A 20988-nucleotide genomic window follows, 5' to 3' on the forward strand; every position below is an offset into this window, starting at 1 on the left:
TCTTTCCCTCTCTTTTCTTTGCTCGATGTCAAGATGTTGAAATTAATCCTTCCCTTTTAAGAAAGCGCGACGATCTCGAATATTATTCGTCCTGAAGGGTCGTCACGATGATCCAGGTAAATGGATTGTCGAGCTACTTCATTTATTCTTCTAGTTTCATGTTGAAATAATTTCAACAGTTGACTCGTTCATATTTACTGCCAATTATTTATATAAGCAATTGATTTATTTTTATTTTAATTCCCCGATGCGTCTCTCCTTTTTCTGTAAATTATTTGCAGCGCATTTACAGTTAGAAACTGTAACATTTTAGGTTTAGACCTCGTCAACTTCGGAGACCGCTTCGAATCCGTGCGGAAACTCGACTAAACCGCGAGCGCGCGATGCGAACTTCTGATAAAATCGCTCGTAAAATTATTAGTAGATACGCTCGACGGTAGTTTCCACCGATGGTTCGCGACGACGTCACGATCTACTTTACGTCGCAATTAAACCAACACATACAATCAAACGAAATGCTACCGAATTATGCGTAAAAGCTCGCCTTTTATCAAAAATAAAAGCAAAATGATAGTAAACGAGGCCGAGGTAAAGTACACTTATAAATTTCATAGAACGAAATATACAGCCATTTGATTATTCCTTTAACTCCGATATTTAGTTTGTGAGAAATTATTGATTCGAGTAATTTTTTAAAATGATTCACATCTTATTAGCATTTATTTTTCGAAAAATTTAAGAGCGAAAAAATATCGATTTGTAAGAGATTTTTATTTATGATTTTAAGGCGGTTCCCTCTTAATATTGTTGCAAAATTAATTTTTATCCCCATAACATTTGAAAACTAAAAACTACAAAACACACGTTCATTTTTTGACACGTTTCAATGTTTTCTTGCATGTTGAATATTTCGATTCGTTCGAATATATAAAAAAGCATCGCCGCATAATCAAAAGCTCTCGCGTTTATGAAGCGTCCCGCGAAGTGGAACTTTACTCCCACGTCATGCACTCGAGTTACTTCTTCCGAATTGTTGCGATCATCATTCGCCGCTGAACAACTATACGTTTTTTGTAGCTTGGTTTTATCTCTCGCTTTTATATCCCTTCTCAGCGCGTCGTACTTTTTCAGGTCAAGATATTGCGCGGTTAAATGCAACATCTTCTAAGTGTAGCATATCCGCGATTACGTTTTGTCGTGAAGACTGTTCAGGCTCCTCGCGAGTCTGTATTTGTCTTTTGCTTGTTTATCGGTTATTTCACGGATTGCTTTTACCGAACGTCTTTGTTAAAGATATTGTATACCGCTTCGTGAAAAGTGCTACATCGAAGCCATGTGTATTTACAGCAATCTTGCGTTTGAAATTCGTTTGAAATGGCTTCCGATGAAAGCTAATAACAATCATTGCGCTCGCTGCAATAATCGAGATACAATTGTACGTCTTCAATTCGTATTTTATTCGTCAGAGTTGAAATTGAGGTTTTTTTGTATTCACTTTATAATAATTTATTAGATATATAATGCATTAATAATAAAATTGGACAATTCATTGTCTGGCATAAGAAGCCTTCAAATTTATTTTTAATTGTACATGTGTTCGCGTTTCGGGAATCTTTATTTGCAACAACTGGATAATTAACTTGCTACTTATATCACCGAGAATTGAATTATCCGAAAATTCTGCGCGAATTAGGAAGCGAAGGCGATTTTATGTCGACGTGGAAATTTTGTTAGAATACTCGGGGCGCGGAGAGAAGTTATTTTTACGAAGTCAGATTTAGGAGTCCTGCCGGGCGTCGCGCTTTAATCTACATCGAAATTCTAATGTGGCGCGTTTCTTTAGCATTTTATGCTAATGTCCCCGCCACGTCTTACCCCTTAAAGTTCACTTTGACAGCTTTACCAGCAGCGGCAGCTGATGAAAACGGCAACGGTACGCCAGACGCATTTCGCACGTGCGAAGGATAGGAAGGACGAATAATGCTTTATCATGTTTTTAACATGATTTTGATCTTAAAGTAATAGAGTAATTTTGCGAACAAAATATTCGCAGAAAAATAATTTCTGATGATTTTATTTTTTATACCAGTTCCGCGTGCTGTAAACGTGATACTGGCTCAAATTCTTTTAAGAAAAGAATATAATGAGTAATTAAATATTGAAGTAAAGTTATTAAATATTAAATTAAATTAAAGAATATAATGAGCAATTAAATATTTAAGTAGAATACTTATATATTCTATTTGTAAATATATAATTATCGATCGATCGTTATAGAAAAGTCGCGTGATTCCTGTTGCTACAATTTCTTTTCCACAATCTTCCAGTTTAATATTAAGACCGAACGTACCGGGTGTTTCATTTGATGAGACTCGGAAAAACACGGCTTCTTTTAATAACCCAGCAGCGCTATCGTCCATTATACGGCTTTCACTTACAAAGTATAATGTCTCCTCGTTTTTACGCTCAGTATGCGTCCGATTTTAATACTCTTGCATCTATTTTCGTTTGCCCTCCCGCATTTCTCTTCGTTTTTTTTCCGACGCTCGCTTTCTGCTTCTCACTTCAAAGAAATCATTTTCCATTCCGCTTCATCACGCTTCAGCGGACAAGCCGAGACAGAATTTTCATGATCTGTTTCTTATCGTGCGAAGAAGAAGGATCATACATCGTATCGAAGTCGTAAGATTTTCCATAATGTATTTTTTAAATCATCGAATTTTAAATTATTTTACTGAAACGCACACAATAACTTTGCATACAAATAAATATAAAATGTTTACGTTTGTATTATAATTTAAAATATAAAATTATAAAATGACTATATTATCTTATGTAAGATAAATATTTTTTGTCTATATAATATGAATGGCTGCAGTTTGCAAACACTGCAAATGATTCTGACAAATGATACGTACATAAAACTCGTGATATTTATTTTATCATCAATACACTTGTATAATACGATCTAAATATTGATCAGAATGGTATACGGTTAGAATGTTTTTACATTATCGAGTAAGTTTAACACAGATCTTAGCGTATATTGGATAAAAATAATTGCATCAATTATTTTTATTATTTCATTGTTGGTTTTTTAAATATAGAATAGTTATATATATGACAATAATAAATTAATTATTATAAGCAAACCTTCAATTATCTGCTTACACACGAAATCCTGAAAATACAAGAGAACCAAGTTTTTATTTTCGATGATATCACTTGGAAGTTATATCACTTGGAATGGAATTTACGTCTTATGGAACTTGGCCAACTTGTATCTTTAGTATACTTCTCAGGCGACACGCGTGAATGCGTCGATAGCAATTGATTCGCTCGTACAAAGCGCTTAATTTCGTTTCCGTTTTCATTCTCTGTTGCAGAACTCGAATAACCAGGTTGCGATTCCTGGACAAAATCAGGTAACCAGTGCCGGCGAGACCCAGGGCGGACCCAACACGGTACTTCGAGTCATCGTGGAGCACATGCTTTATCCGATCACCCTCGACATACTTTATCAGGTGAGCACGCAACGGACCACCCGACCGACCCATTTATTATTTCTCCGTTTTATATTGAAAGCGGTCGCGCTGAATGCAGTATCGCGTGTAATGCGACGATGAATTATATACATATTCAAATATGCACGTGTGCAGAAAGAGAGATGGAAATTGTTCACGACTCTCTACATTGTGAAGTACTTTAGGAATTTTTTGGAGAATTTTTTACCGTATCAGATTTGAAAACTGGGGCTTGTCGTAAAAGAGAAAAAAAGAGAACCTTGTGAAAAAAATTTCTGCACACATAAACCGTGCGTTCGCGTGTTATAAACGAGGGGAAAGTACGCCCCTAATTTCCCGGGGACGCCGAAAGGGCTAACGTAATTTAACTTTCGACGGATGCCGAAAAATGTCGCGCAGCACCGTGACAAAGTTGAATTAGTCGAATTTCGCAGACAATCCCGCGGTCGTTAACTCGCTCGCGGATATTTGATCAACGTTTACAAGTCGGGCGTGAATTCCGCTTGATTAATCCGCGCGGTGCCGGAGTTGCGGTCGCGGCGGAAGTTACATCGCATTTTACATATTGAGTGCTTGTCGTCTGCGAGCGCTACTGCGGGCGACTGTTTGCAGTTTTAAAATTGAATATACCGCCGGTCGTTCCGCCGAGATAACTGAATTCTAAATAATTGATTGTTAAAGTTATAGAATAATCTCCTTGCCGCGCCCGCGCGACCATCGGAGTTGCTGGAGTTGCTTGGCGCGATACATTTTATACGACACTCGTAAGACACTAATTGCACTCGCGGCGGAATTGACATTTCGCTTCGTTATCGAAATGCTTCGAAGTTGATAAAGTAAATTGCAACAATTTTAAATGTTATACCAAAATAATAAATTTTATAGAAATTTTTATATGGAAGCAAATTTTTTCTAAAAATCAGTAAATGTATTCACACGCATACGAAAAAGTATAGAAAAGTAATCGAATTTTCGATATTACAGATTGATAATAAAATTAATGTAGATTTTTATTTTTATATAGAACTTACAATTTTACAATACTTTTTACTCTTAAGTTAAATGGAAAATAAATACTAAATATAATTATCGTAATTCATGATTTGGTCAATATATTTTCGCACGTAATATTCGTGTTTATGAATATGAAACTTGTTTTCATAAAATAAGGTGTGTTAATACGCACTGTCTCCCTTTCGGTAAGAAAATAAAGGGGCAAATATTGCTGGTCATCATTAAGGGAGGGTGATTCTTATCCCTTAGGATTCCGGATAATGGGATAACCGGAATGCTTCCGGTCCGGGTTGAGTGGCTTATGCATTTTTAAGCATGTTCAATAGCGCCACGAATAATATCCTCCGATAATACGGTGTACGTGTACGAAAATGTCTTTCTCACGCAAGTATGTGAAAGTAGGATAAAAAATAGATATAGAAAAGTAGAATGTCTTATTGTTGTGCCTCCGGGAAAGTAATAACATCAACTTTACATGGGTATCGATAAAATTGATCGAAGAAATTTCTCTTTTAATAAATTTTTATATTTAAGTTATCTTACACACTATTTATTATATAATGTCGATGATATGTAATGAGAGATTTCTAAATTGATGAAATGAACGCGAAATCGTAACGCAATAGAATAATTAATTTTTTTAATTTCCAACTGTTTACAAGAATTACCGAAAAAAAAAAAACACAATTTGCAAACTACAGTTATTCCCATGAAAATATCTATAGGATTTGCACTACACCATCGAGTCCATCTCGATACAAAGGCTTTTTGCTTTTTTCCAAATGTCCCGAAGGAATTGCAAATGTGAGTGGCGTGTGAGGAAACTATCTTTAACACTATCGATTTATCTGAGTGCGCGCGGGTATATAGAAGGTGGCGTTTTTATTTTTTCTCCAACATGTGGAATCAGGTCGAAGCGAAGAGAACAGCGACGACAACGGCAGAGAGAGCCGTGCTAAGCCGATAATGGACCGGGCGGAAAACATTCCCGGATTACGAATCGACGATTGGCCGGTTATATGTGTTTGGTTGCGTAAGCGGACTTACACGATGGTTTCGACGGTGAAACTGGATTTGTGTCCGCGACTTGTAATCAGCTCGAAAGATTAACTCGTGTCGAAGCCAGCCTTCGTGGAGTTTGTATTGGTCAGACAGATTCTTTGATCCATTCTCGGGGATATCGCATGATTTACGCCGTAAACAAAATCCCGTCGTACGGACTGACATTTATCTCGAGATAGCCGAATGAGAACCGATTCGCGTAAGAAAATGTGAAATGTGAAAAGACATCGAGATTAGAGAAATTTGTACGCATTTAATTCTTAACACAAAATCAATTGTATAGAGAGATTGTGTCTTACTTAAATCTTGTGATCTGAATTATTTAACGATGGATTTATAATCGCTTTTTTTGACGTCTTGACGAAATGCCACAGCGTCTCTTAAAATTTTAACGACGCGAACAAATTGATCGGAAACATTCGCGTATACGCCATGCGCGCTTTACCGAAGCCTGACGAAAGGTTGACCTGTTCTACTGCGCGTGTAATCCGATACGGTGCTCTCTCAAAGAGAGCGTACAAATGCTTCTTTCTCAAGAGGGATTAAGCACATTGTCTGGAAATCCCGATCTCGTGTTCGCTCTTCGTTACTTGAAGCAACTTTTATAAAATACGATTACTAGATTTCGCGACGGTTCTTTTATAAATAACACATAGATGTATTTTATTTCGGGAGAATGGAATCAATTTTTTGCATAAATATTTAAAGAATACATACATTTCGAGAGACGTGTGTTTGTTATAACTTTATTATTCCCTTCTCTTTCAAGTCAGGCACTATTTTGATGAAAAATTTCCGTGCGTCTCCCTGGATTTCTCGACTTTGCTGAAACAATTGTAAACGCGGTTCTCCTCGGTTCTCGCGACCGGAACTTCGATTGTTTCTTCCGGTTGAATTGAATTTTAACTTTGTTCTTTATTTGTTCCCGGTTTGTCTGTTGCTCGGCCGCAACCTCTTCGCGCGATTAACCGACAGCCTCCGGCGGCGAAGCCAATTTACGTGGCGGCGGTATTTTTTCCACCCTCCTACCGTCTTTACCTCCCCCCTCCCCCTCTCCTCGCCCCTTAGAAATCCTTCTCCGATATTTAACTTTACGGTCTCCCGAGCCGAGGCGGCTAAATGCCGCGAAAAGTCCGTCCTCGCGGGGTAGAAACTTCTCGCGCCATCCCCGTAAGGGATGGAAAGGTTGCGTTCCGAGAGGGTTGTGCGAGAAAGGGGTGCAGGTGTTCAGGTGCGGGGACCGGGGCTCTGAAAACTTTGTAATCCAGCCAATGCTATTAGTTGACGTCCCTGCGCCGGAAAATTCTTAATGATCCATGAGCTCGGCCAGGAAAGATTGTACCGAGTAAAAAAAATTAGACCTTTCTTTGTGACGCTTTTTTTTTTTTTAATCGCGAGGACTAGACGTTAGGTTGAATTAAAATACAGCAAGTTTTAATGAATTGCTTTACAAAATAGGATCAATCACAATTCATTTAAACATAGCGTGATATATTATCTCTTATGACACTTGTATTAGAATATTAGATATTTATATTATACTTTTTTACGAAACTGATACTAATAATATACGAGTAACAATAAAAATAATAAATTTTTGCTGGTCAATTGCCGATATAGAAAATTTATATTTTATCAATTTTTGCAAGAAGATCCGTTTCTTATCCGATGAAAGAAAAAAGATTATATAGACGACTCTAAGTATCGTAAAATATAAATCCGATTATATGGTCGATGGACTCATAAAACGATAGCGCGGGTCGTGTCTTTTCTTTGCGATAATTTCTGATCAATGTTTTTTTATTACGTTCCACGAGATGCACTCTCTGAACGCATCGCGCATTCCTTCCCCGACTTCTATTTGCGAAACCCTGCGTCGAAGGACAGGTTCGCGAATATAAAAAATTGCTCGTATCGTCCCGAACGGGACATAAATAAAGAGACGGTGAGCATTTAACATTTATGTCTCGATTAAATGGCTCGGGAACTTCGTCGGTGCATTTAGCGATATAAATTGCCGTTACTGAGGCCCAGTCTGCCACCTGAGACGCAGAACTAAGTCTCGCCTTATTAAGGCCCGCGTCGGTCTGAAACAGCGACATCATCGGCGCTGAACGGAGGGTGATTTCGCTAAGTGCAGCTTCTCGTTTATTTTATTTTTTTTTCTTAGAAGCACCGACAATTTAATAAAGGTTATTTAAAAATTGCATCTGTGTGCTGGTGTGAGATTCTGTTCTTTAATATTAATCTCTCTAGCACCTGCACCCAGAGACAGGGAGAATCTTTCTTTGACATGTAAATATATAAGATAAGTGTACAAGATGTATAAAAATATAAATGCACAAGACATACAGCTACGCGTAAAGTCAGTACATTTTAATGATATTATACATATTTATTTTGTTGCGAGAATCCTTTCATCTTATATCATCTTATGCATCATTGAAGGGATAAAATATGATATACTTCGAAATCACTTCTTCCTATTATAGTAAACTCGACAAGGCTTTATATAAATTGCTATCAGTATATGAAAACTACTCTGGTTCGCGAATTATAAACACGAAAGGATGAATTTTACAAATGGATCGTCCTCTTATCTAAATTTCATATTCAATGAAATGTTTTCTCTACAATTCTCTACAATTTTGCGCACGTGTAATATTTCTGAAATGAAAATCGATGCTATTCGAGAATTATTAGAACATACTAAATGTTTCGTGGGGGTGTCGAGAATCGAAATGGTAAAAGTGACGAAGGGGACGGAATGGGGATCGTAAATTAATCACTCGACGATGGTAGCCGGCAGTTTGGCGGTGTGATCTCGATGGGAGACGACGAAGGAACCCGAAGAACGGTGACTCGAAGAAAACCGGGGAGAGAGCGTGAAAATAGACGATGAAAGAGGAAAGGGAAGAGAGGGATGGAAGTTAGCGCGCACAGAGGAAAACATTAATCACCTGCCTCCTCGTACTGTATGATTAATGGCCGTTGGCAACCATCTAATGTCTCGGTTCGATCGTTCCAGTTGTTCGTTCGAGTACGAACAAGCGAACAGCTCGAGTGTTTTACGCGTGTGCGCCTTGAAATGTGCAATTAAAGCTATTAATGTTGCATAGATCGAAGGGTTTTTCGACTTTTCAATCGAACGTAAAAAAAGTACCTATACATCTTTTTTATTTTAGCTAATATTAGTGTTGCAGCTTGTGGGAGAAAAACCCGCGTTCTTTATCATTTAAAAATCAATCTCAAAAGGCAAATAGAAAAATTATCAGAAATAAAAGCTCGTATATATAACTTTGGAATATAAATAAATATCGAAATTATTATACACTCGAGACTATAAATTTTTATGTAGAGCGCTTCTTTATGTCGAACGATAAGATATTTCGAAGTAATCGACGAAATCTCGAATTTTCTGGATTCCGTTATTCCTCTTAACAGGAATTGCAGAAGAAGCGTTGTAGATTTTTGCGATAAGAAGTATACGCAAAATGGATTATGATGACGATTGTTTTCTGATAGCAAGTTGTTTTCTTGGCGGTGTAAAGATATTAAAAGTTATCCCGCTAATGGTGAACGCGCCTATGATACAGCTTTAAAAGCCTGCTCGTGGCCGTGTAGTCATGTCAGGATGCATTTGTAGCTATTAATAATGCAACCGGCATTAACAGTCCCAGCTTATATATCGCGCCAACCACACGCAAGTAATATGCACTCTAAAACCTTTTTATGCGACTCTCGTGAAATTTTTCTCGCATACAGATTACATATGATTTAATATAAATTATTAATTGCGAATAATCGCAAGAGTTTTTCGCGAAAACGAAAAATAAGATTCTTTATTACATTATATGGCTTTTTTCTGTTTTTTTTTTTTTTTTTTTTTTTTTTTTTTTTTTTTTTTTTTTTTAATGAATCTTTATTTTTTTTTTTTTTTTTTTTTTTTTTTTTTTTTTTTTTTTTTTTTTTTTTTTTTTTTTTTTTTTTTTTTTTTTTTTTTTTTTTTTTTTTTTTTTTTTTTTTTTTTTTTTTTTTTTTTTTTTTTATTTGTATTCATATTTTAGATGAATCTTCAATTGTAATACGTTTTTTTTTCTTTAACGTGCACTCATTATTAATTTTTTTAACTCATTCATAAAGAGTTTCAATTCTTTAATATTGATTCTATAACAGGGAAAAACCATTTTACACACCCTCCAATAAATATCCTTATCGATGATCGCGGGTCGAGAAAAATTGATCTTGCGCGTAACTATAATTGCGCAACTCCCGAACTGCAATCGTATTGCGGCCGCGCGATACGAAACATATTTCTCGAAAGGAGAAAAATCCGGGCAACTTCCTAGGGAAGAAGTTTCGCAGAAATCCCAATCCATTTCCCGCGGCGAACTCGTTCGCTCCGCGCGACGGCGAGGGGGGGATAAGTTCGAACCTTTTCCCATCCGCCCCCGTAAAACTTCCGACTCGCCGTCAGACATCGAGCCTTTGCCCCCTCTCCCTCTTTTCACCCTCCCGAGCCGTCATATCTAAATGAATAACGACGGATCGCCGCGACGCGACGCGGGAATTGCGTTACTGCTATTGCGCGTTATTGCGTTACAGAAACCGCGGAGACACTCGCGCGACCGGGACGGGCTCGATAATCGGGCACGCGAATTAATAACTGTTACATCAATCAATACGCCGGTGGTAATGGGCAGCTTTCGCGGAATGGGATGGAACGGAACGGAACGGAATGGAATGGATGGGAAGGATGGAGTTTGGTCACCTGTAATCCCACGGCATGAGGGAATCCCCGCGGGATCTATGAGCGATGGCCGCCGGCCAAAGGGTCGCGTTCGATTTAATAACGAGCCGTTCCCGGTATCTCTTTCTTTCCCTCCTCCCCGTGATCCTTCTCCTGTCCCCTCTTCCCAAAGGGAGAGATTAAAGAAAATAATATACCAGCTTATATATTGTGCTGTTCTATCTCTCTCATCGCGTGTCGCAAATAGCGGGATTTGTTTCCTGATGAATTTATGCGGAGGATTCTTTCTTTAACAGAGAGAGATTAAGATTCTTGAGCGATTCTTTTATGTTGAAACTATTTAGCTACTATTTTATATATATAATGAAAAATTAATATGTATATATTAATATGTAAAATATACATATATGATATAAAATACTTTAGGAATTTCTAATTCTCTGCAATTAAACATTATAAAAATATCGCCTAAGAAAAAGTCGAATAATGCAAACATTCCTGTATATGCGAAAAGTATATAAATTTTCTGACTTATTGGGAGAAATTTGTCACGCTCGAAATACAATATATAAAATGTTTACGGAAGGAAGGAGAGAGAGAGAGAGACTGTTGTGCAGGCAATGCATTTCCGTTCATTTCTTAACTTTGTGATATTGCAGCAGGCCATCAGCTATTCAGTTTTTAATATCGCTTACAGATCCAAGTTTGTATTGACTCTTAAAGAATATATAATTATAACTTGAAACGAATAACTCAGAGATTTCAAAACGTATCTCGATAAGATCACAATAAGGCGTTTAATAATAAAGGGAAATTTTCATTGTTATTTTTTTTTTGTATGTCTGCGTTTTTATTAAAATTTTGTGCATTTCTCCTGTTGCGCCAGTTCACTTTTCCGGAACAAGTGTGGAATGTCAGAGACGCAAACGACGAACGCTGCACGCAGTTCTATCAAATAGTGATGCGAATTGATTCGCATAGTCGACGTGCCTCGGTGAAATGGGGTTAAAGGGGGATCGCGTAGGTGAATTAACGCAAGCACTCTCGAAATAACACGCGTTGGATATCTAGCGCCAAGTAGGATAGGTGATCACTCAATCCGGTGCATATCTTACCTCATTAGGGAAATACTCGCCGTAATCTGTTTATTTTAATTTAGCATCAGAGATTATGGCTCACACGCTCTCTCTTTTTCTCTCTCTTTTATTTCTGCTATTATATTATTATATTAATACGCGACAGCTTTTAACTTCAAGTTTTTTATTCGCAAATAATCTTCCCGCTCGCGTAAAGCAATCTCTGACAAGTTTAAGATTAATCTCTCACATATATGAATATATCGAAAATTTTCTCATTGTGCGCGAATCGGAAGTCTCGACGATGACTATTTCCAGCCGAAACGAAAATTCTTAAACCGTCATGCGCACATTTTTCCACCTTTTTCAGAACGTAACCCCGTTTCGGCGATACGAATGGTAGCGAACCAATCGTAAACACAATATGCAACGAAGGGAGAGGAGGATAAATAAAATATTAACGTTAGTTTTTGCACGGGTACATAGCACACGCTGACGATAGAGAGATTGTGTACACCACATGCATGATGACGCTATAGCGATGCACAAAATGCTTTTTGTCTACAATAAATAAAAGTTTTTTAATCAAACTACAATTGGTCGGGTGAATTTTAGCTATATCGATACGTAAAGGGAATAATTAAAAAATTAATAAAACGAAAAATTGTATTCGAACGCAACCGTATAGACAGAGCGCACTCTCAAATTGATTTTATACAGTATTTTTGAAATAGGAAAAATTTCGATTCTTGTAATTCTATTCAATATTCTTCGTTAATAATTCAGCCATTATTGACTAATTATATATCTGATTCGCGTAATCGCATATTGAATAACACGTATTTCGAGGCACATTAATTTTATCGCATCACAATCGCTCGCTAATATAGGAAAGGGAGGGGGCAGACTCATTCAATTTCAAGTTTCAATTACATGAATTTTAATGAATCAAATAAAATCAAAACTTGTGTCAGATAATGATAATAATATATACATATATATCGGTAAATCATTCTTAATTTATTAATTGTACATTCCGTTTTCGATGAGGAGTTAACGATTTTTTCTACGAAGCCAAAACGATCGATTGTAATCCTTTGGTTTTTAATTTAATACGTAATACAATTATTTTATTGCGCAATTTTTCTTTTTATTTTTGATTTTTCACGGTTCGAAAACACGGTAACGCGCTTTGCTAATCGCGCCTGATCGGGAATGACTTACAGTTGAAAGTAGCTCTGATTAACGCGTCCTGTTCTCGGCGAGTTTCGCGCGGAAAAAATGTTTAGATGAAACAGGATCCTCCAATAACTCGCGCTCGGTCTGATTACAAAAGTTGTAACAACGCTGTGTCTTTCGAGCGTTCGTTGACGACAAACGCGCCCCCCCGCACATACACGGGACGTATCGACTGCAGATGCGAGATGCACGTGCGGAATAATTTCCCGCGGGAGGCAAACACGCGCGCACATACACACACAAATACACATATATACCTGAAATGATCGTGTTTAGTCGAGGCCTTAAAAATGTAACAGCAAAAACGAAGGAGAACGTTACGCTTCGCATAGAAATGCGAATGTTATGATAGTTTGATTGCGGGAACGATTGCGGAGCTTCTCCTAAAACCTTCTCGAATTGATTTTGGAAATTTGTCTATTGGATTTGGAAACGTTTCTTTCTTTTTTTTTTTTTTTATTTTTATCATGTATATTATTATTTTTGTGACACACATATTTGAAACGATTTTACAATATGATTTCACGAAATATTGTTCAGAGTTAATGGATGAGCGAAAATTGAAACTAAACTCGTATTTTGCGACGAAGAAATTATTAATAGATTCCAGAATTATTCCAGAATTAACTTGGTCGCGATATAGTTGACGTTCTATCGCATCTAAAATAAAGTATGCTTTTTTTTGTTGATTTTTTTTTTCACGTGCTGGATATTTTTTATTATTTCTAGCATTTATAGATCCGATTTTCTTTCTTTGAAAATGCAGCAAAGAAACTGTTACACCGGCATGCACTTCATCATTCGACTCTCATTAAAACTTTCGTCGCAAATGATGCGCGCGCAAACAAGTCGATTCGTCCCAGTTTCAATCCGACGTAGAATTTGAATTGCGATTTTCTTTCGCCGAGGTGCCGACTTATTTTTGGATTTCCCGATTTTCCTCCATTTATTTACATTTCGGCGAGCGATGTGTATTTCGCTTCTGTTTATCCATCGGGGCGTGAAAGCGGATTGCTTTAATCTATTCGTTACAAAGTTGCAAAGTATTGGAACATCCAATATTATCGATTACTTTCTCGATGCCAATATATGCCAACAATGTATACTTTTGTATCGGGGAAAAAAATATTTCCTTTTCAAATAATAAACTTGAATAAATTCAAAATAAAGCTATAGATTGAAAATAACAAACTATTTTCTCAAGCTTCCAATATTTTATAAATTCCAGTCGCATCAAAATTATACTATTTAATGATATTTATTTTGAAATAACCGACGTAATTTCAGTCGTATGATGCATATTGTAAAGTAATTATGGCCGCCGGGTATATTTAGCTCCCTAATCTCTCTAATAACAGTAGAAGGGGCAAACGCTAATAGTGGAATAGAGGGAAATACTAGTGCAACAATGAACAGAAGTTTGCGTGTATTCGACAGCAATCACGGAATGCATCAATTGCACATCGATAATAAACGTTATCGCCTACGGGGTAATTCTCGAATTTCTCCCTAAATTCACAGAGACAATTTGCAGCGCGATGTGCAGCAAGCGGAAAATTTGTCAGATTTCGAGTAATTAATTAAATACCGGTTTAATTAATTTTATTGTGCAGTATGTTTGTAATGGACGCGTATATAAATGCCATGGAAGGCGCAGATTCCCATTGCGTTTATACGGCATTAATCTGTTATCGACGCATTACGTTTCACATTACGTAAAATAAATTATCGCGGAAAAGTCATAACTGAATAAACTTAAATTTTAACTAACCGAGAATATATTTTACGGTTGCATATAAGTTTATAAAAATTCAAAACTTTGTCTCTCGAGATAAAGACCTTGTATTAAAAGTTTTTTTACCTACGCGAGATTAGATTGCTTGTGGCAACTTTCTACAAAAATTCGTCCGATAAATAAATGGAACCGCGCGTGTATTATTTCATGTTTCTTTCCTCGTTCATTCGTGATTCCTCGCGATTATTCGTCGATACGTTCGTTTATTGGCGCAATCTCGAGTAAATACTCACGGACGCATCGCGACTTCATATCCGTTCGCGATCGAACTGTTTTCGGTCGGACGCATGCATTCCCGGGCCGGAAGCGCGACTGGCAAAAATTCGAATATCAAAATTGAAATATTTCCCGTTTTATCGGAAAACGGATAAAAACATGTACGGTCCGACGGTGATGATGATGGTAGTGATGGTGATGGTACTGCTACTTTTCGTGTTATATACGCGTTATATAAAGTGCACGGTTACCACTCACAGGAAAACGCGTGCAATTGCAGTTGCATTAAGAGAGAGAGAGAAACAGAAAGAGAGAGGGAGAGAGAGAGAGAGAGAAGGAAATGCACATAGTCGAACGAACTATTACGAGCGATCTTGCGGCTTGTAATGGACGCTGCGGACGTACGGATGTAATGGATGGAACCGTAATCCATATATTCTAAACATTATTATCGTTATCACCTTCTCCACCTTCGCGATTCTCTGCCGTCCGTTGTGAATCCGCGCTCGCGAACGATCCATCTACTTTTAATTTACTCAATCTTTAATTTACCATCTCTCCGAGCGTAACGTTTCGATGATAATAAGAGATCTCCGTATTTAATGTAATGTGACTCAGTATGCAAGATACTTATTGCTTGACTTTTATAACATTCGTAATATATGAATAATATAGAAATTAAATATTTTCTCGTTTATTCGAAAATATTCTTACATTACGCGGAGAATATACTATTTATGAGAATATGTTTTCTTTGGATAATGTTATAAGCTCGCGCATTTTACGCGAGCTTAATTAAAAATTATCTACAAATGAAAAGAATCTCACAGATGCATCGATTTATCTGTGTAATTGCTAGTCCGTGAACTCGGAATCCAAACACAATTACCGTAAAAATGATCCTCGTTGCAAGCAACGAGGTACATAAATGTAAACGACAATGAGGATCTATTTGCAGAGATTTTTATCGTTACTGCCGTTTTATTGTACCCTGTAATGATTATAATCGTTGTTTGTTTTCGGGCAAATTACATTTTTCTCCGCTAATGTGATCTCGTACATTCGAAACGATTTTTAAAGATCTCGCTAAAAAATTTACTTGCTCTTTATTAGAAAAAGTTGATTATTATCAGTTCGAAGGGAAACAAAAGGAAACATTATGAAATGAGTCGATATACAAAGAAACCAAATAAAAATTTTGTCGAATCCTAAATTTTTATTTGATAATAGTATGATATTATATAACCAGAAGATTTTATATAATCATTATATTTCATAAAACCTGTTGTAAGAAAAATATTGTCTTTTCAAACTCGGTAAAGAATCTGTCATTATAGTCTGTATATTTAAGGAGAGTAAATGTTTCACCGATCTCAGTTCAATTATCGGTTAAAAAATTCCGTTTTATATCAGCCCGATGAGAATGGGCACTAGACACTGCATTATTATTGAAGCTTCATCCCAGTTTTGAAGCTTCGTCATGTCAGTAAAACGGCAAAAACTTCTTTTGTCCCACTTGACGTGCATCATGCGGATGCAGTATACGTCTTTTCTCCTTCTCTCTGGAGTCCACTAATTACAAAACTGTTGCGTAAAACCCCACGGCGCGTGTTTTTCATTCTTTCGAGCCGCTCTCACGTTGTCGAGTGCATTCTTCAAACGTAGATCTCTATTCCTTATTACAGTATTTTTTTTCTTTTTTTCACTAGGTTCGTCAAGAAATGTGTACGAAAATCGAGAATTAATTCGCGAAAGAATGCAATATGCGGGCGTATTCAAAGAAAGTGTATTCATTCTCTTTGCGCGTACTCATTAGCAAGTTTTAAAAATCAGTTTGCGCTCGCATATCATTTCTCTTTTATACGACTTTTTTCTTTCTTGGAACGAATTAAAATGTAAGAACGCAGTCGTAATTTTTTTTTTCAAACGCGATGTAGAAATCGAGATGAAAGCGTCATTAGATCGAAAACGACGCGAGTTCTGCAGTATTTTTGAGTGCAAAAATTTTTTTAAAGTCGCGGGAATCGTGTAGATTTATATGTTAAGGGATACCAAAGAAGGGACTCACGTTTTTGCCAAGTCAAAGGAATAAGTGGCGGACTTTGAAAAGAAGGTAGAATGAAAGCGCGGCTCGTAAGGAACGCATCAATACACATTTTATATTCCGGTGCGGATATATCGCGACCTCTTTTTTTCCTCTTTTTCTCGTAATGTGTCCGGCGTATTTTTTCATTTTTAATTTCACGGATTTTTGTCGCTGCGTTAGCGACGATATATAAACTCCTCATTCGATACGCCCGACGCCCGCAAGCCGCGTGCAACATTAAATATTCGGGGACCGGGGGGGGCGGGAGAGGCTAAAACGCGTGACAGCGGTTCGCATTAGCGCATTTTTCCTGTTTCGCATCGGAAATGTTTCATTTCTCCTCGCGGTCACGCTTTTACGAGCTTTTACGTATTTACTCGTCGAAAACAGATATACGCTCTTTTTGGGCGATCTCGCACGTAAAAATAGCTCTGTCGAGCGCTTGAAAAGTCAACGTCATTTAGCTCCATGAGCCGGCGAATTGATTAATTAATTAAAGCCGGCGAAAATCGAGACGACGATTAATCGTAACGTATTGACGTTTAAATAAGAAACGGTTTACGCGTCGCGTGGCTGAAAATCGGGGATGAAAGAATTATTATACCCGCCGAGAGCGCGCTTGCCAAAATGCTCTCGCAATTGGTCGCCGCGAACGATGGCAACCGGGTCAAATATTTGCATACGCGGCATTAATGTGATCATCGGCATTGTCGGCCAAACATATATGACAATGACGGCGGTTTGACGTGGGGCCGTGCGCGATTATTAGCCCGCGGCTCGACCTCCCATACTGAATATGCCTGTAAATATTGCGTGATACCGGCCTCCTGTTTCGTCAAAGAGGCTTTTGAAAATTCATGCGATTCGCGTGCGTGCACGTTACACACCACGGGCCCTTTCGAATATCGCCGGTATTTATGCAAAACGGCAGCGGCTCTCGACGTACGACGCGAATCAATTTTTTAGGACACGCCCGTGTTCCGGTTAACGTGATTACGTGCCGTTTTATTCCGGATATTTCGACGGACCGCTTCTGCGCGGGTATAATTGCTATATTATAATCCATGCGCGGCCGAAATAAATCGCTTTGTCGTAATATCCGCGCCAATTATTTTGTAATTTCGCCGCTGCGCGTAATGGTATCGGTCCGTCGAATTCTGTAATTTTGATCGCTCTTGCTCTAAACGAGCTCGCGTAGCAATTATGACAATTGTAGCTTTAGTTAGACGTTTATTACGTGGTCCTGTCAAAGCATCTGTCGCAATATGTCGACATTGTAGAATCGGCATATTTCAGTATCATTATAAACGACATCGCGTAATCACAATTATCGAGATAGATTTATTTATAGCTCTGTGTTTGCCATACATTTCTTTTCATTGACATAATGATATAACGAGATAATAGATGATAAATTATCTGATAAATCACTTAATAAGTAAACTAATAAAATTTTACACATTAAAACTGATCGATTTCTCACCCCAAGATTTATTTTGTGTGTTGCAGATTTTCACGCGCTTCGGCAAAGTTCTGAAGATCGTCACCTTCACAAAGAACAGTAAGTACAGCATTCAATATTATATACATCGTCGTTGTCCTAGAAATGTGCCGAGGGGTAAAGGGAGGGGGGGGGGAGCCGTGGCACTTTCGCGGGTTATAGATCTCGCTCTTGCGAGGCAGACACGCCACGGTACTTTAGTACTTCAGCGTGCTTGAAGTGCATCCTAGTCTCCCACCGTCTCGTTGCGCGCACTTGGTGTGCCGTTAGTACTTTCGGAATCGTTCTCCAAAGGGTGTTCTCGAAATACCCGCAAACAAGATTGTTACTTAAGGCAGTTTAGGAAGATTTCGACACATATGGCAGATCTCGATACTTTTACAATTTAGCAATATCGCGAAAATTTTTTAGTGTGAAGAAGCATTAAGATACTAACCAGTGAATCCAGTAATTATTATTTTTATATTGGAACATGTTGAAATGCTCCAGAATGATCTTACACTCGTCTCGTGTTTCGATATTTTCCTTTCATCATTTTATAAAGCGAATATCACTATTGATTTATGAATAATGGATTAATAAACTCTTTTAAAGAGCGATATAATAAATCGGGGATCCGTTTTAAATCTGAACGAGCCAATACAATTTAACGTAGCTGTTTCGACTTTTGATCGTGTATTCTTCTAATCAAAATCGTTAGCTCGATGGATCGAATAACGTGCGCAAATTTCTCGTTACACCCGTTATACAACGTATACAAAGAGAGGCCTCGGCATGCAGCCGACGAGCGTGTTACGAATTCATGCCTACAGTGAACGAACGCGGGAGCATCATCATTCCCTGCGCGCGTGTACCTATCTGTGTGCGATTGTGCATCGGTGTGCGTGACAAATGCAACGCCCGAGTCGTAACGTCGAGTCTCTCCGCGTGGCTGAACATACGCACGTGCTCGGATCTTCTCCCAGAGGTTCAACAGTCGCGAGAATCGCCGATAAATTTCGCCTGCGAAAGATCACATTTTGTTGCTATTTAAATGAGGCGAGGACGCATTCGAGATCGCGGATTGCGATTTTACAGGATATAACGCATCGATTATTTTCCCTTATGTGAGAATGCACAATTCGCGAAACAGGAAATGCTATTTAGATGATATCTTAATTATTCTTTGAATGGTGCAAAGTGAATTATTCACGCGAATGGTATAAAAAGCAAAAATTACCGCCGTTTTACTACAGTGTTATATCGCGCATCTCGAGCAAGAGATTGTAACGAAAAACTTTTTATTGAATAAAAATTTTTGCATTCGGTCACGAGATTACGAACAAAGTAAATGTTATCATCGCGATTACGGCAGAGTCCAGGGGAAGGAAGAGGTGAGGGAAGGAAAGCGCGCCTTTTATAATTTTGTGAAATAAAAAGCAGTTGTTTTTCTTTTTTTTTTTTTTTTTTACTCGTTCGAAACACGGGCTTTGTCGTGCGAGAGGGAGCGAGAGAGCTTCCTTCTCTTCGCTTCCACGTATTTCAGATTCGAAAATTAAATAACATCGCCGCAGGCCCGATCCTTTGTTTCGCATCATACGCGCGCCGCGTAATGAAATATACGTGGCACGGCGAGTTACGCGAATTTGACGTACGTATGCGAGATTAAAACTCGCGAAATTGCGGCCGGGTCTGCCTTCTCCCTTGCGACGTTTCGTTTAATCGAGATTTAATGGCAATTATAAACCTCCCCGACCAGCCGGACGCGAAAAGCGAGCAACGCTGGAGAGAATTCTCTGAAATATTAACTTCGCGAAACGACCGCTCGTGGCGATTTCGCGTTTGTCTCCTTCGTAATTGTTTACCTTTCACGAGACCGGAAGAAGTGGAGCATGCTTGTAAGCGCCATCGTAACACATCCATTCAAGAATTTACGCTCGTTTATTCAGCGATAAATTTTAGATCAACGTCCGCGAGTGGCAATTAATCGCCGATAAAAAGAGTCGTTATTTTCACGCTCAATTTTCACGTCAATTAATTCGTCATTTCTCAATTTGAGCGATGCGGCGGTATCTTTGACACGGCAAGCGTGTCACGCGATAAAGTTTTGGAACATTTTTAAATATTTTATTGTACAATTATGTTATGCTTGCGCCGTTGTATATTTAATCATTAAATATATTTCTCTTAATTCGCACAAAAGCGGGATTAACCCCGTAGAAAGGAATGGTTCGGGAAAAACAAAAGGGCCCATCTCTCTGTCAGCGAGATTGCGGTCATCGTGTACGACCGCGCGTGTCCCGGGCTTTAGCGTATTACAGTAAAGAGTTCCATTATCATGGTGGAGCAAATTCGAAAATGAAATAGCGTAGCCGCCGGCTGGAACTTTGGCCGGCGCCGCTAACGAAACAATTCCGGCTGCGCGCGGGAAAAACGTATTATCGTGGCAAAGTTAGTTTCTCGCAACGCTCGCGCACTAAATTAACGAATCACCGATTTTTACCCAGGCCCTTTGGTCGGATATTTCAAATACACGTACGATTTAACACAAAAAATATACCATTTTCCATCACGAATATCAGATTTTCCGGGGCCTTTTATACTTTTTGCATCAAGAACTACGTTTTCAATAGTGTATTCTTACGTATGTTTCCAATAATATTTTATAAAAGATATTTTATGATTTTTATATATATATATATATATATATATATATACACACATTTCATTTGGCTATGTTCGACTT

At 38.0% G+C, this 20988-nt stretch overlaps 1 protein-coding gene across 1 annotated transcript in view; it reads left to right on the plus strand.

Annotated features, from left to right (window-relative positions):
• The window catches only part of LOC115244628 (polypyrimidine tract-binding protein 1), a 251276-nt gene that overhangs the window by 204027 nt on the left and 26261 nt on the right, over positions 1–20988 (plus strand). Inside the window, 2 exon segments of the mRNA XM_029822432.1 lie at positions 3387–3524; positions 18272–18323. Coding sequence (XP_029678292.1) covers positions 3387–3524; positions 18272–18323 — 190 coding nt within the window.

Source organism: Formica exsecta, unplaced genomic scaffold, assembly GCF_003651465.1.
Source record: "Formica exsecta isolate Colony F162 unplaced genomic scaffold, ASM365146v1 scaffold122, whole genome shotgun sequence".
Classification (NCBI taxonomy): Eukaryota; Metazoa; Arthropoda; class Insecta; order Hymenoptera; family Formicidae; genus Formica; species Formica exsecta.